Source organism: Metopolophium dirhodum, chromosome 1, assembly GCF_019925205.1.
Source record: "Metopolophium dirhodum isolate CAU chromosome 1, ASM1992520v1, whole genome shotgun sequence".
NCBI classification, from domain to species: domain Eukaryota; kingdom Metazoa; phylum Arthropoda; class Insecta; order Hemiptera; family Aphididae; genus Metopolophium; species Metopolophium dirhodum.
Genome location: NC_083560.1, coordinates 34,611,254 through 34,629,845, shown reverse-complemented (window position 1 = coordinate 34,629,845; position 18,592 = coordinate 34,611,254). Strand labels below are relative to the sequence as shown.

General features: G+C 27.6%; 2 protein-coding genes across 2 annotated transcripts; one reads left to right on the top strand and one right to left on the bottom strand.

The window, feature by feature from the left end:
• The first annotated feature begins 1,302 nt into the window (after positions 1-1,302).
• Positions 1,303-2,340, top strand: LOC132937099 (uncharacterized). Its single transcript, XM_061003929.1, has one exon. It carries the CDS (start codon positions 1,303-1,305, stop codon positions 2,338-2,340), a length of 1,038 nt encoding a protein of 345 aa, XP_060859912.1.
• A 4,677-nt stretch (positions 2,341-7,017) lies between these two features.
• On the bottom strand, positions 7,018-10,119 carry LOC132936924 (uncharacterized). Its single transcript, XM_061003734.1, has 5 exons — positions 10,074-10,119; positions 9,165-9,994; positions 7,969-8,061; positions 7,519-7,700; positions 7,018-7,421 (listed from the first exon to the last, which is right to left on the bottom strand). Exons 1-5 carry the CDS (start codon positions 10,117-10,119, stop codon positions 7,280-7,282), a joined length of 1,293 nt encoding a protein of 430 aa, XP_060859717.1. The 3' UTR covers positions 7,018-7,279.
• Positions 10,120-18,592: the final 8,473 nt, after the last annotated feature.

The following is an 18,592-nucleotide window of genomic DNA, read 5'->3' as shown; positions in this document are numbered from 1 at the left end:
TTTAATTTAATAAAATCAATATTTTTTTAATTTTATTTATTAAAATAATATTTGCAGTCTGTCAGTAGTTAACCTTAGACGAAGAAGCAATAAGAAAAAATGTTAAAATTACACTAAAAGTACTTGTGTGGAATCTTGTATTAAATTGTCATACTTTTTGACTGAAATTAAACAAATAGATGCCTATATATAACTATGAAAGAAAAACATAAGAAAATTTAATATTTAAAATACTTATAAATACCTAGCTTAATATTAGCCAAATACTTTTAAAATTGTATAATAATTAGCAAATGTCTATTTGATGAAAATTTAAAGTTACTATGGCAATGTATTTTTAAACTACAAGTTAATCTTAAAATTAATATAGAACCTTTTATTGAATTTTTAAATCTTATGTATACATATTAAATATTTAAGATTGTTTAATTTTTAAATGGTTAAAAATGTATTACTTTTTTCTTATAAAATTAATAATTATAGTTTTGCAACTTGTAATTTTAAAAATAGAAGTTGTGAAATTATTTTCTATAGGATCTTACTTTAACCAATAATTATAGTACAAACAAGATTACCCACAACATTTTCCAATAATCATTTTAAATTTTACTTTGTTAATACCATCTAAATTGTAATGAACAATAATCAAATGCATTATTAGAATATAATATATTATATACTATGATATTTTTACCCCCCTGATAAACAATTTTACCGGGGGTCCCCTCCTCTCTGTGCCATTACTTTTGCCGCGTATATACAGCGGCCGCCCCTATGGGGGCCATCAGGCCGATGCTTAGTACGTTAATGCGGCAAAAGTAATGGCACAGAGAGGAGGGGACCCGCGTATGTCGTCGTCGTTGTCGTCGTGGTCGAAATTATAGAATAATTTGAGCAAGCACCCAGTTCTTTTTCTCGCGGGATGAAGTCATAAACGGGCGGCCATGTAAAATTAATTGCTCCACGTGGAGCCGTTATTTTATGTTTGACTAATCACTAAACATTAAGTATGAGTAAATGTGATAATAATAATAAAAAATAAATCATAAAATGACAGTATTGACCATGAGTTAAATTGCAATGTTACGCGTGTAATAAAAAAACATGAAAAAATTGCATACGATATGGAGATAAAAATGCATATTATGCATTTTATCTTATTTCTTTATAAGTAACGAACTTGATAATAGTTTATCGCATCCGGCATGAACAGTACAAACGCATATAAAAGAGCGTTGTGTACAATGCACGGTCAGTCTAACTTCAACACAATATACAGACCTACCAAGGCAGACTGTAAGTATGTTGGACGGAGACAAGACGGAATGTTCGGTAGCATCAATGGATTCTACATGCAAGAGGAGGAAGGCGGAGAAACCTGTTACACCGATGAAGAAGGCAAAGACGACGTCAACAGCGTTCACGAACATTCCACTGTTGCAAATTCGGGCGGCTATGGAGATAGAGAAGTTGAGTGCGGACAATTTGGTTCACGTCACTCAACTACTGACGGATTTCAAACTGAAGGTGGGCACGCAATATCACATTTCAGTTTGGATAGTTTTGATATCTTTATGGCACCCAGAACATTTTGCAACAATGATGAACCCGAAGAAATGGATGACTACGAACCTGGCACGCGACGAGAGATTGGAGGAATGCAATATGGAGGATGTTCCTATGAGGGAGAAAATCAAGGCCATGTTGCTCGTGGCTCGCCCATTTATGAGCACTTGCTTCGAAGAGTTGTCGATCGATTTTGTGACATCGATTTTCGAGGCAATGATCGATACATCAGCGACGTTATTGTCCCCCGTGGACCTAACGGAGTTGATGAAGTTGCTAAAGAGCTACAAACTATGTTTCGACAGTATCCCCCAAAACTCCCAGTCATCGTCACAGCCCATGGCGACCATGTCCATTGCGTCCACGTCTGCCGACAGTCAAACTCGGCTTGTCGGTGTATATGGTTGCAACGATCCGTCCTCTATCGCCAACATGGACGACGACGCCTTCGAAGACGCGTTTGGGCGATACGCCTCACGTCGTCGGACTGGGAAAGCATCGTGCGATATTTTTCTACAGACGGAAGGGAACCCCAACAAATTGACGGCGTCGGTTCCTATGGAGGATTACGTGATGGACGCAATTTTGTACAAGTATGTGGTGAAAAATTATTTGCAATATGTTCGTCGTTCGTATTTAAAAGAAGTGTTCATGTCGACCATGGTTAAAAAATACGGTCCATCGTATCAATACGATTTGGTTAATTTAAATAAATATAAATTTCGGACCACAGAAGTTGACATTTTGTATAACAGACATTTGCCCAGTGTATGAAATTACGAAAATAAATTTCAAATGTGTTGGGGGATTATAATATCCCAGTAAACTAGCAATAGTATTTCTACAATCCAAAACATGTTTTACCCATTTAATAACACATTTAAAGGCCCACAAAATAAAAATAATATATAATTAAATTAAAATTTAACAAAATATACCTAATTGAATCAGTTGTTTAAAATTGATAGAATAAATGTATGTTTTATCGTAAGTTACAAAATATATGTGTTTGTTATAACTACCAACAAGACTATTATAAATGCTAATTAGATATAAAATGTGGTGGCCTATTAACGACTACTCAACTAAGCACACAGAAGTCAAGGTGGTTGGAGGGGGGTGGTAAAAGTACAAAACAATTAACAACATCTACACACTATCTCATCAATATTAAAATTAAAACCATATAGGTGTTATAAATATTTATCCTGAAACAGTGAAACGTCTCTGTACCAAGCTTAAAATATAATAGATGTTCTTCAGAAAAAAAGTAAAAGTATTAAATAATTATATCTATTACCATCCTTCATTTAAATTCTTTTTAAATAGTATGGAATAAATTATCAAAATTTAAAATGTTTTTATTAAATAGTTATTTTATACATAATATAATGTCTATATAAAACATCCATTCAGAAAATATTTCAAATACATTTCAAATACTATTAATATTTAAAATAAGTAAAAAAAAAACCAGTGAAACATAATATACTAGTACACAGGATATTGGCATATAATTAAATTACATAATTAATTAAAATAAAGTTATTTTAAATATAGTGTGTAAAACATTGTTTTTAACTGTTAAAAACTCAAGTAACTTATTTTGTAAAAAATGAAAAAATACACCAACTCTGCGTTTATCACGCAACTACACAAGACAATAACGTCAATAGTAATATAACGACAATAATAACAGCAATTAAATTTTGTTGTCAGCAATGTTGATTAAGGACGTCGTTTTCGGGGAAAATCCATCATACTTTATAAAATAATAACCCAACAGAATATTCAAATAAAATCCAAATCTATTTTGTTTTCCTAAATTAGAACAAAAAGGTATACAAGTAATTTTATATGCCTGAAGTCGGTGGGCCCCTCTTTTGAGCGGACCCAGTGAAAATGTCCCATTTGTCCTTGCATAAATAATATGGCACTGGAATTAGTAACACAGTATTTGAAAATATCATTGTGTATGTGAAATATAATCATATACTCTAAAAGTTTCATATAGTTTCGTATTACGCTACGTATATATTATATTGATTACCTTCCTATGACTCTAACTGAAATCTTATCTTTAAGATAAAATATAAGACAACAATAGTTTATTTTTGTTGGCTCGGTTCCGCTTGTTAAAATATGGACTTCCATTGTTACTTCTCGCATAGTTGCTAATCAGTATCGACAGTATCGATCTAGTTAACGAAATTGCTCCACGACTATAAAGTGTTACACACTCGCACATTTGTATTAGGATCTGAATTACAATTTGTTACATATTTAATTACAATGAACTTTACTATTATATCAAGTGGACAAAAAAACTATTTGATTTTGTATAACAATAGTAAATATTATAAAAAAGATTATATTAAATATTTAGATGCTTTTAAATGGCAGTGCATACATACAAGTGTACTGCGAAAATATATGTAGATCAAGCAGTTAAGAACATTTTGAAAGATGAAAGTACACCTAATGTCAAGTATCACCAAGAAACTGCATCAAGTATATCAAAAAAATAATTTTCCCATTCGTCCTTGCATAAATATGGCACTGGCACAAGTAACACAGTATTTGAAAATGTCATTGTGTATGTAAAATATAATCATATACTCTAAAAGTTTCATATACTCACAAATAATATTTTTAAATTACAACAATAAAACTAAAATCGGTATTCTTGGTTTTAATATGTAATTTTTCTAAATTTGAACTTAAAATGTCTGTAAAAAATAACTGCGTATATAATATATTTTTAGATTGCTTGGTTACAGTATGAACTATTTATGAGAATCTTTTTTAAATTGTCAATTCTTAGCTGTAAAAATTCAATATTTTATAATTGTTTAGCAAAATAATTTGAAAATCTTCGCGCTTTTGATAAATGTATTCAAAATTTGAGCTTTAAATAGGTATTTAAAAAAAAAAAAATGTGCCTATATTGATCTTTAATATTACTCAACTACTATTATAACTACTTATGAGGAACCATGTGTTGAATTTTCAACCTTTTTGACACGACAAATAACATATTTTCATTGACAATTTATAGAATAAAATTGATAGTTTAAAATGTCTATAATTAACTCAAAACGACTCTAAATATTTTGAAAAATTTATCATGTATAGAAAATGATAATATAAACATATTTTGATGAAAATTGCAAGTTCCAAGGGTTATTAGTTTTGAATTACGAAAAAATAAGAAAATCTTAATTTACGTTATCGTTCATTATTTGTTAATTTAATGGTGAATATCCAATGTCTAGCTCCAGAATTTCGTAAAAATTAATTTACCCAATTTACAAATTACAGTTTCATAAAAATACCAAAAGGTGATAACCTATATAAAAAACACATCATTGTAAAACAATACATTCATTGCTCCACTCAGAAAATAAAATATCAAATTTATTTTGAAAATTAGATTAGATGTATTGATGCACAGTGCAACTACTTCCTATATAATTTTTATCTGTAAACTGTATTCTATATAAATGTAACTACTATGTAAGTAATGACAATCTTTATTATTAGATAATTAAAATATTTCATTTTTTCTTCCGCTATTATATAATATAGGTAATATGCAATAAAAGGTTATTTTGTTATTAAAGTTTGTTATTTTTACATTATTTTATAATATCCATGTACCTATGATGAATATTTTCTTCACTATAAAAATTTTAACTTAATGCTTATGATTTTAAATGAAGTTGCTCATGTATTGTGACGACGTAGGCCATAGTTATTTTCTTGATATACAGCTTACTGACTCTTTACATTTTATTATGTACTACTATTTAAGAATATGTATTGAAGTATAAAGATAAGTATTTTTGAGAAAAAAAAACTATTATTTACAATTATGAATAAACCTACGGAATATGACTGTATTTGTTTAACTTGAATGCAATAGTTGATTTAAATTATACAAAACACTTTTTATTGAACATTCACAAAAAAAAAACGAAAATTAATATAATAAATATATATTTTATCATAAGTTAGTCATATGTGTGCATTATTACAAACAAATATAAGACTATTATTAATGCTAATAAAATATAAAATGTGGTGGCCCAATAATGACTACCTACTCAACTAAACACACAGAAGTCAATATTACTTCTTGACAATTTTTCCATGGACCAGTTATTGGTGTTGGGTTGTACCCTTCTATAGTATTAACAAATTCTTCAGATTTCTTTGTCACTCCGTCAATATCATAGAATAAACCATCTGATTCAACTACTCCTATAAAACAATTTTCTTCAAATTCAGTATTTTTTTTACAAAAAACAATTAAAAACAATAATTATTATTATATTCACCTGGTATGTATCGAGAGATATTCTAGCAATAAAAGATCATGCTCCATCATAAGTCAACAGGCTTCAATACTGTTAAGAAATGTTGATCTATCACCAATACTGATACATACATAACACCTTCCAAAATTCTATATTAACACCTTCATGACATACAGACAGTTCAACAACTAGGTAGTTCATGTGTCATTACGTCCTACAGACATCAAATAATTTGAAAAACCTCCTATCTATGAACTTAAATAATTTCAAATTTAAATAAAACATTAATTTACCTTTTACATTAATGCAACTTTAGGTCATTTTAATAGATTTAAAGACATTTTTCGTTAATTTTAAAAAATTTGGCTTAAATTCCTTAAAAAAATATTACTAATATTTCTATTTTTATTACACACCTATACACAATATACACCTATACGCATCTGTGACTTCAGTTATACAAAACAACACTTACTTATTATCCTATGTTGCATGTGTGTTAGACAAAAACAGAAAATCACGGTATCGAATCCCCTTAATAGTAGTTTTAAATAAATTGTAGATTACCTTGAAATTGACGAATTTCGTAAAAATGTTAACTTCAACCAATTATAAAATAAGATTCTGACTGATTTTTCGATATTTTTTAATTGAAGAATGAACAAACTTACAAGCAGATAATAATATTTATATATATAAAGTAGCGGCTGTCATTTGATATGCGCTCTAATAGATTACAATGATGGTATTTAATGCACAAATGCACAATGCTCATACTCAAAGTATAGAAAGTTTGTAAGGTACTGAGAGGCAAAAAATTTAAAAAAAACATGATTTTAACAACTCTAGAAATTCTTCCAAAGTATATGATTAATGCACATAATATGCTTACATGTTTCTACGTTTTTATACATGTTTCAACTCTAAGGGTAGACAATCAAATGCAAATTAATATTTTATGCTACCTACACTCAGTATATTGAAATCTGAATACTTATTAAATAAATATGGAATAAAAATATTATTGTACTGTAGCATATAGTAATCATTGTACAGATTTCTCAAATAATTAAGTGTGTATGAATATTTTTAACTATTATAATCAATTTACAACAATGTAATGTGGGTTTATGCTAAACTTTTTTATATTATATGTGAGTAATAAGACATCAGAAGATTTCTACTTCTTTTTAAACACAAAATAAAACAATATTAATTTATTTAATATGTCCCATTTTGTTTTTTGGTCAGTACAAAAGTTAAATATAAACAACTTATTAATTAATTATTTTACAAGTTGATATGGCTTCGGACATTCGGCCGGTTTCCCCTGTGCCCGGCCAATTCATAGCTGATATGTCATTTGGAAGGTCCGCTTGCAGATTGGTATTGGTTTATAATTCTTTATCTTGCATTAACACAAATGTTTTTAACCGTGGTAACACTAGCATGATGTCTTTCAACATGGCCATCGGTGTATCTCCGGGGTTCATTGACCGAATGAGTCCATTCTCTCTCAACACGGTCAACTGTTCACTGTTAAACATACCACCAACAAATTGTATTAACCTCATTCAATTAGTGATATACGAGTGGTAGAATGATTAAAAGTAGTCGGAGTAGAGATACTTACGAATTCCCAAATAATATTGTCGTTTTTAAGTAAGTGTGCAGGACGTGAGCGCATTTTGCAACATTGCACGAAGGCAACACCATCCAAACAACGTCCTTTAAGGTCACCATCCAATCCGAATATATACAAGGTTTGGCATTTATGCAGTGGATAGTTTTCCCTTCGAGTGCTGCCATTTGGATCTGTGTTAAAATATATAATTATTATTTATTTATATTTTTATTGAGTGTCTATTAATATGGACAGTTACATTTAAATACAAAATATTTATATGTAAAAATTAGTCAATACAATTATATTATTAGTAAATTAAAGTTGAATCTATATTAGTATCTCATGTTTAATCTCAAGATTTTATTTTATATAAAGGCTTGAAAAATAATATTATTTTATTCTAGGGCCCAATAAGTAATAACTTCAAGCAAACTTAAAATATTGAACATTATGAACCTTGTATGGAGTATTATTTGAATTATTTTCTTGTGCTTGAATTTGCGGAGTAGTTATTATTTGTTGTTGTTGTTGCTGCTTCTGTTGTTGTTGCTGTTGAAAAATTAAAAAAAAAATTTGGTAAAAACATACCTACGGTTATTAATTTATGAATTATAACAAAGTATCAAAAATCAATTGAGGTAAAATATTATCTTTACAAGTGAATATCTAATGTCTACAATTTGAACTTCAAACACTCAAAAAAAATTAATTTGCATTTCTTTTTATTATTAAAGGTAGGAATATGTATGGGATTTCTTGTATTAAATTTTCAAATCATAAATTCAAATAAAAATTTATATGCATATCTAACTTAAAATATCATTATGCAATATAATAAATAATATGTTACGGTAAATGTGTATAACGAGCGTGTTAGGACAATACCCAATTTCAAAGAACAATATTGAAAATTATACTCTTTGCCAATGCGATGTAAAGAATGAACGAAACACAGTGTGCAATTATTACAATTAAAAATATACAAAACATTTTTTCATTTTTGTTTTTTTTATGTAGAACAAATTTCATCAACAACAAAGGTTCAGTGTATTTATATTTTAGATTCTGAGTGGAGCAATAAATGTATTGATTTTACTTGTGTTATTTGATGTAATGATGTGTTTTTAATTTTTTTTTTTTTTTATTTGTGTTTAAAAATGCTTAAAATTTGTCCACAGTATCTATTCTGAAAGGAAATCTAGTTGTTACTTTTTTTTTTGGGGGGGGGGGGGGGAGAGGGTCAAAAGGAAAATTCTCAGTAGTTTTGAGAAGCACCAGGAAAAACAAAATAAAAACTAAGAACAATGGATCTAAAAATGAGAGTTTTTATTTAATTTGGTGTAATTTTTAAAAAATGATGGTAGAAGCATCAAATTTTCACTGAATGTGAATAAAGTTTTATTTGTTGGATCAAAAAGTATCCAAAAAGGAATCTAAAAGGTATAATAACATAAAAAGAAACAAAAAAAATCAAAAAAGTATGTAAAAAGTAAAGCTTTCAAACTATTTTTCTACTACATTATTTGTCAGGTTTAAAATATATAATTACTAATTGATAAATTATATATTTGAATACATTGTGAAAAACACATGTAACAATATTTTTAAAGATCCAAAAATATAAAAGGAATTTAATTAACTAAGTACATAACACATACCTTTTGGTCCTCCATCACATGCGTACGGTGTGGAATGATTGGTACTGGTGTTGTTAAAGTGTGATGAATAGTATTTTGATCAGGTACTATTTTAGGGACTACTTTGAACCAGGAACCTGGTGAATTGGTCTGGAAAGAGAGAGCTCTAGAGAGACGTACTTTAGACAATTTAGCTGGCCAAAAATCCTCAAAATGTGTTTCTGGTGGATACAAATTTTTGATATCATCAAGGCTGACCACTAAGCAAGAGTCACCAGCAAAACACTCATCTTTAATACCATAGATTTTGCAACAGAACTTGAGATAGGCCAAATTCCAATTTTCTAATTTTACAGCTTGTTGTATAAGATTTTCTGTATCTCCTTCAAAGTAGAATAAAGGCAAATATTTTTGGCCATTTTGAGTACAATATGGTACACAGGAGTAAGGGTCAAAGTCAATACGTACAAAACCGCATTTGTCATTGTAACCTGAAGTATTGTCAATCAGTAATTTTTTATAACACGTGTCTATGAATAAATAAAAGTTATGAATATCTTTTAAACGGACAATATAATCTATTCCTGCCAAGAATTGGAAATTTTTCCCATTTCCATAATGTGTTTCGTTTATGTAATTTAATATCTTCGCCTCCGAATTAGTGATCACATAAGCTATCACTGATGTGCATGAAGTATAAATAGAAGAATGTATATTATGTAAATATTTTTTAAGTAGTTCATATTCAGCCATCTGAGTAGCTACAAATTTCAAACGTTTACCATTAACTAAACGCACTATAAATGGTATGTGGTATCCTGCTATTGTTTTCCAAGAAAAACCATCTATATTGCACAAAACAACATTAAATATAACTATCTTCATTTGAAATTTTAAAACATGAATTAATTCCTGGTTGCTTACTTTTTAATATATTATCGAGATCTTTCTTCTTCATTTTATCAGCCATTACATTAATTTTAGGATCAATAGTGAATTTTCAATACGTATTCCTGTAAATTAATTATAAAATTATGTCTTATTATAATAAGAAAAAAAAAAATTAAAATTATAAAAATATCTATTTATTATTTTTTTTTATAATTTTGGCAAAATATTAACATTAAAAATCAAAATATTATTTCTCAAAATATTAATCAGAAATTATCAATATAAATGTTTATTACTAAGACACAAATAACCTAGATACTTTAAATGATTTAATGTTTTGTTGCTGAGAGCGGATAACTTCATAGTAAAGAATTACTTTTTGTTTTTGATTATTCGTATGTAATGAAAAGATTTAAAATTTTGCTAAAGTACCAATAAAAAATATTGACAAAATTCAAAATAAAACATATTATATTAGGATTAGAGTATAATGATAGTGTTTTTCAAGCTCAACGCTATAACAGTACTCATTTTCTTTGCACGCTGGTGTAGCGCCTTCTTAAAATCTTATTTTACAAATCCTTCAAACATTTTAAATTTATTATACTTCCAACTAACATAATATTTTCCTCTTAGTATTATGAATACTGAAAAAGTTATTTAAATAATAATTATGATAATATAGTCTTTAAAATAATAATTATATTTAATTTTATCTTCAAAGTTTCTGTCACAAATTTTAGATAACAATTTATAAAAATTTTCTAAAATACAAAATAAATTGTCTACATAACTGATATAGCAGTATTATAAGTTTATAAAATATCATGGACTTGCCAAAATGCTATTCTAATATTTTTAAATGGTTCTAACATTTTAATTGGGAAAAAAGTGACTAGTTTGAAGAGATTAGCTCTACTTAAAAAGTAACTTAAATTACTAATGAATTGCTTCAAACTAATTATGACTTGTAACATTAGTTAGTTACTCCACAACATTCGTTATATATATAGGTAAATTACTAAATGTAACTTAACAACATAAATTGTAACCACACCAGTCAAGCATAAATATACATATAGCTTCTAATTTATAGAAAATTGGTCATGGTCGACAGTCTGCAGTCTCATAACTCAAATTGGGACGGCATTAAAATTTTATTTTATAAATTTGTATTTAATGTTTTAGGAATACTCACTAGTTGTTTAAATAACGATCCAACCAATATAGAAGTTAGAATCAATATCTTCAGTGTATTTGTAAGACCTCACCAATACCAAATAGTAACGTCAGTTGTAGGTTATCCTGAAATTAAAAGGTATTATATTATATAATGTATAAAATGTATTAAACTTACATGAGCGTCTTAAAGTTATATTGTTCCTTTTGAGGATGTTTATTATAGGTAGGTACCATTTAAATCTATGTCAATTTACATAATTTATATTATAACCTACTTAAAAATGCCTAACCAGTATTATAAAAAGATAAACTCTGGTTTACAGTTTCTACCCATTAAGATATAGTTCATTCCATTCAGTATAATGCTTGCTCTATTTACCTAAACCAATTTTTGAACACTAACTTATAATTTATAAATATATTTTAATTAAATATTCATTGATATCACTATATCAGTAAAGTAGTTTGGTTTATTCAATTTAAAATAAATCACTTTGAAAAATTCAATTAAATTAATGGGTAATTAAAATAATATAGGCATAATATTACGTAAAATATATTAAAAATATTAAGTACAGATATAGACAATAAAAATACTATGAGTAATTGTACATAATATTATTACTATTATATCATAAATCACAGACGCATAGGACAAGAATATGAGATAGAATGTGTATAATAACTTCATTTCGCTATCGTTATGAGGACAAGTACGTACTTACCTTATATTTGAAATGATGCTAAACGGCGAATAGTATCGTATATGAATTGTATTATTTCACAAACTTGAAGAAACAAATGACGGGAGTAACAAACACATGAACGACTGCTGATATACAACTCTAAATGCTCGCCACATGTGTCGTGTCTCGAAGTCACCGTATAAATCGGGACTCTGTGTGACTCTGTCGATTTTATGACCATGAGGTGGTGTCGAGAAGCGAGAGTTGTTGATATTTCTTTATAGGTCACTAGGTCAACGTTTGACATGGGCGCTTATATTTTACTTTCAGTGTTTACGCACAAGGCTCAGTCAAACAGAAAGGGGCCCCGCGTGGGCACTGTAAAATAATACAACCGGACCACCGTGGCCACTGAGTTAGATAAGAATCAGTGTTGCCAGAAATGTGGCACTAAATAAAACCAAAAGCTGATAACAGATTAACTAGATAATAACCAGACACCAAAAAATTAAACCAAAAAAATAACCAAACCAAAATCACCTAAAAATTGCATCAAAATATCTTATTTATAGTTAAGACATTTTCCTGATTAATAATTAATGCAATCAATGACAACTATTTAAATAAATAACGATTATGATTTAATAACTCCACGAAGTACTATATTATATATATAATATTTTTAAGCTTTTATTGTAAATAAATCATAAATATATTATATAAACAAGTTAAGACAATATTAAGATAGGTACATTAAATCAGACTTTTCTTAATTATTAAGAATATATTATATACTTACTAATACTTTTATCTATCTCAGTGACCATGGCAGCCCGCTCTCAGCTGTCTGACTGAGCCTTTATTGTAAACGCTTTGAACCGTACGTTTAGATATGAGCGCTAACAGGCAGGTTTCTATACGAACGCGAATTTTGATGGTGTGGCGTATCAGTTATCCAGGGGTTGATTTAAAGCACAGCAAAATATATGGTTGCATAAAGCGTCGAATTTTTGGAGTGTCATATTTTTTTTATACTTACCAAAACTGTATTCGAGGAAGGATTTTCATAATTTTGATTTGGCATAGGGGCAGAAAATTGTTAAATCCGGTTATCAGAGGTTTTATTTTTACACATTTATTTTTCTATTGGTTAATTGTTAAGTACTTTTTTTCACAATTTTTTTATCTTATTATTGTCAACTGTCGTGGTGTTGACTTGAATTGTGGAAAAAAAAAATCCCCTGTAGCATTATACTGGGGATTAATTAACCTAATTGGGAATACATATTAAAAATAATATTATGTTGGTGAAATAGTTATTTAAGCGTCGGCGATTTTTCAATTATTATAATTATTATAATTTGAAAAATCGCAATTGAAACATTTCTGACGTTCAAGCACAGATTATGTTCTTACCTAAAAATTGATAATATATAGGTTAATTATTCAGTCTAATATAGTCATATCACTACAAACTAGGAAATGATAATTTAATAATTCTGTGTTAGACGGACACAACAAATCAATTGGTAATGTCCTCTTAACTAAGCATACCTATTGTTATTGAAGAAAAACAAATAACTTATAAAATATCAATGATATAATACATATTATATATTTATATTTTAGAAGCTAGTGGTTTTATAATGGTGTTTATTCTTTTTTTTTTATATCCTGTGTACAAAATATCTACCAGAAGGAGTGCTTCGATTTCAACATATAGTACCTTATCTTTTAGAAAATTGGAACAAGATGGTACTTTAAACAGGTCATTTTTCGATTTTCTCAATAGTTATTTAATACCACATGAAAAACCACCAACAAATTACGAAAAACCACGAAAAAATGGAATTTTAATTTCTAACACTTTGTTTATCTCCATAGAAACGAATAAAAAATAATAATACCTATTATAACATAAATTTAACTTACAGGATATAATAAATAATAAAAATATCCAGACTGACAAGCTGTCTCCGCTCAGAATAGTTTTTCTTATGCAATGATATTATCATATCATTGAAATCAAGTTTATACATTGACCCACTTGTAACCTACTGTACAGCAAAGCGACATCCACTTACCACAATTATTTTTTTTAACAACTATAATTAATCATATATTGACATTACATATATTATTTTTTACTTAAACTCGGTATCAAAGAATACATTTTTTTATATTGATTTAAGACAATTATAGAGTCTAAGACAATTTTCAACATAATATACAATATTAGTTTTATTTCTAATATATAATTTATAAAATAATTTTTACAAATAATTTATAGTTAGTCAATCCCCAGAATAATGCTACTGATTTTTTTTCCTAGTAAGTGAGCTTTTCCAACTACCGTTGAATTTTCATTATATAATTTCAACATTTCAGTATGGATAATCTAATTAAACAAATATATCTAATTTAATTATTTTATACCAACCTACAATATGTATATGCTTTTGGGGAATAGTAATTTAAAGTAAGTACAAATTTGTAACTCATTACTATATCTCTGACCTTCTTATTTTGATTGTTCATCTGATTTTTAAATATTTCCTTGGACATGCCTTTAAATTCATCTAACAATGTTTCATGTACATTATCTCCAATTAAAACTTTTTTTCTAATACTTTGAAGTAATTTTTTAAGATTTGTAATTTTACTGTTTAGTCTTCTAACTTGTTGACATGTCTTTTAACATTTTTAGCATTACATTTTAGTTGTACTTTTCTTGGAGTTATTGATGTAAATGATATTGATTTTTTTATTTACTAAAGGAAACCTAAAAAATAGATAATGTATACCTACATTTTATTTAAACATGCAGTTTTAAAAATGATATACTTACGAAAAAAAATGAATAGGTACCACTATTTGCAACTCTTTTACTGTTGCATTGCCAAAGACAGCAAAAATTTACCATTTTACCTAATTCTATAAAGAATAATAATAATAATATGTTTAATACCTGATAATATGTTTATCATAAATTATATTTTGTAAACATTCGCCTGTTAGTTAAGAGAATTTTGGACATATATCGTCGGCTTCATTATTATTACATTGTAGGAAAAGTAGTCGTCTATCTATTATTTTTATATATCCGTGTATAGGAATGAAAATGAAGCATTTCTGTGAATGTTTAGTGAATTTTACTTATTATGTTTATTCACGGACTTAGATATATATTATCTTGGTCCGTGGGTTTATAGCAGTTTATTAGTGTTACCGGTGATTATTAATAATTATTTGATATCAATAATTTTTTTATTGTAATAAACAATAAAAAGGTATATTTTTAATTTTTAAAAATTGTTCTTTATTCCCGTGTTCATTTTTACCGATGACCAATGAATACATAATATTTTAAATATGAACTGATTTGAAATTATTGTTGGGTTTCGATTTACGTGTAGAAACCAGCTTTCACATTATTCAGGCTTATACTAATGGTCTTATAAACATGGTTTAGTATTTATGACCTATTATTATAGGTAATAATAGTAGTGTGGTATAGAAGTCTGCGGTAATATAAAGCGATACGTACCGGGCTCGTATCGGACTCAGACTTCGATAAGAGTCGGCACGTAACTATTCCATATCGATTTATATTCTTCTTGAACATCTTCGTTTGTAGACTCAAATTTGTTACTTTAGAACGTCGAATGCTTATGCAATTTACACATGCATAATGCATAATCGTAGGGTAAAATTCTATTGTATTGTCGGTGCATCGGTTGTATCCGGCGACTGCGGGGCGCAGACCTGTTGCATTTTACATGTTTAAAGGCGCCCACCGCTCTACAACTGCTGCAGATTGTGTGAAATATTTATTTTCAGACCGAAAATCCAGAGTTCAACCTTCTTAAACCTTCAGTAGTATCAGCTTTAAATTAACTAACAGCTCAAATCATTTACACTGAGTAAGTAGTATGAGTAACTGTGTTGCTATTAGTATAAGTATCATGTAGCTTCAAGTTACAATAAAATATGTATCTCTATTCAACGGCTTATAACTAGTTTATACCCATGTAAATAAAAATGTAATACTTAACTGAATGTACTCTATGCAGGTATAACAAAACTTATTTAGAAATAAGTTTGGTATAATTTCCTATTTCGTCTAAAATCTACATACTGACTAAACACAATACAGCTATAGATATAGATATTTATCTGGTTATCTATAATAGTCGTGATACACATTCTCATAATTTAACTAATCACTTATGTGCACTATTATATTTTAGTATTTCTAACCTAACCTAACCTACCTATCTAATAATAAATAATTATTTTTATATTATGAATTGTGTAAGAATCGTATTTACCTTATATTATAATATGAAATTTAATGATGCATAACCTATAAATAAAAATATTTAACGATTATTAATCATAACATTTTTATACTTTTTTGTAAACATATTTGATTTTGTTTTTCACATTTAAATACAATATATATTTATATAGATATGATATAATATAATAATTATTGTTATATTACCACCTTAGAAAAAGTGTAAATTGAATTGTGAAATTTTAAACGTCTGGATTTTTTATCCAAAATTTAATGAAGATTGCTCTAGTATGCAGTTCGTTTTGTTCAAACTTTTTGTTCTAGTGTAAAATTTTTATAATGTGAAAAATGAATGGAAAAATCATCTTGTATATCATCTTGTTAATATGGGTAATAAACTCAATTATTTTATTTTTTAGAACTATATGCGGAGCTGAAGAAAAAGTAAAGACAACTGATACAGAAATTAAAGTTGAAAAAGATTTTATAGAGAGTTATGTTTTTGAAGGATCAGTTAATAATGAGAACCACTTATCAGAATTCATCCCTCTTTCGATTTCTCGTAATTATAATAACATTATTAATATTTAAAAACCTCAAAGAAAACTACAATTATATCAAGAGCAAAGCTACATAAGAAAACACATTCTGGAAAAAAACCATACAAAAGTGATAATTGCAATCTAATATTTTCTTATCCATGTCATTTAAAAAAGCATACCATAAAACATACTCAAGTAAAACCTTTTAAATGTGACATTTGTGATGGAATGTTTACTTCTAAATCAAATCTAAACGTTCATACAAAATACATACACCTTCACACTGGATGAAAACCATTGAAGTGTGATATCTATGGTAGACGGTTTGTTCGAAACTGCTATTTAAAATGTCATATAAAAACACATACAGGTGAAAGGTCTTTTGACATTTGTTCTATAACCTTTGTTACAAAATGGCATATTGAAAGACATATAACAATTCAGATGAGAAAAAACCAATATTTAAAATCATATACAAAAATATGCACCGGAGTAAAATCTTTTGAATGCGACATCTGTTTAAAACATTTCATTATAAGAGTGCTGCGGATATTCATATGAGAATACATTCTGTATAGTTTTCTATAAACTGCAATTAAAAAAAACATTTAAAAACACGTAGGTACACATGAAAGGCCTTTTGTATGTGGTATTTGTTCTAAAACATTTAGGTCAAAAAGTAACATGAAAAAACATGTTTTAGTAATTCATGACTCATAAAACCAATATAAATGTGGTCTATTAGATAAAGTATTTTCTCTTGCATCAGCTTTAGTAAGATATACAAGGATACATACTGAAGAAAACCCATATAAATGTGATATCTGCATTTCTAGGATTTACTCGTGGAGATTATTTTAAAAGTCATATAAAGATGCATACAAATAAAAAGACATCTTAAAATCAAAGCTAAAATTTCATAGAGCACGTCATACCAACAAAAAACAGTATAAATGGGATTTGTATCCGGTATTAACTAACTGATTTTTCCATTAGAAAGGAATTTCCGTTATAGGGAAACTAAGCTAGGAACAACTTCTACACAGTGCCACCCACAGTATACCATTACACATAGGTACATAAGTACATTGCATTATAGTATAATAAAAGTAAAATTAATCTTGGGTTATCAATTAAAAAACCGGTCCCTCTATATCAGTAAAATGCTGCCAATTTTCTTAAATTTAAAGAAAATTAACTATTATTTTTTAAGTAAATTAATTGAAATATTTATAATAGGGTATTTAACCCTAATAAAAAAAATCAATAAAATTAAACACTAATAAACACTAAATAATTTTATTATTACATTATGTTACACTGTAACTGCTGGCACATATTATTTAGTTTATACATAAATTAATAATTATATCCAAGTTTCTTTATTATTTTATATTTAATACTGATCATTATTAAAATCTTTTAAGAACTTATTAACAATTGAAAAATGTCATGTATTTTTTAAATTAAATAAAATCAATTGTATTAATTATTTATAAGATAATAATAGGAGGTAATATGGTTTAATATTATTAAAATATATAATATTTATTGAAATTATTAATAAACATAAAACCTTGAATAAACATTCATTAAATTTAAAATGTTACCGCTATAAATCATACACAATTAACGGGTATCAATGGTATGGAAAAATTCTATGCATATTAATATTTGTATTTCCCATAAAATGGTTTGTTGAGAGTTTTGAGAATAAAAACACCTATCATCAATATTGTAGAAGTGAAGTGCGCCTGTATGTAGTGTGTTGTAATCTGTGCCTGTATAAAAGTTAATTTTCGATATTTTAATAACTAAACTCAATAATTTAATTTCAAAAAG

Coding starts and splice junctions, on each gene's coding strand:
- LOC132937099 (XM_061003929.1), top strand. CDS start 1,303: ATGTTGGACGGAGACAAGACGGAATGTTCGGTAGCATCAATGGATTCT.
- LOC132936924 (XM_061003734.1), bottom strand. CDS start 10,119: ATGGCTGATAAAATGAAGAAGAAAGATCTCGATAATATATTAAAAA. Junction 9,995..10,073: donor TCTCGATAATATATTAAAAA/GTAAGCAACCAG, acceptor TGTGCAATATAG/ATGGTTTTTCTTGGAAAACA. Junction 7,422..7,518: donor ACAATATTATTTGGGAATTC/GTAAGTATCTCT, acceptor TATGTTTAACAG/TGAACAGTTGACCGTGTTGA.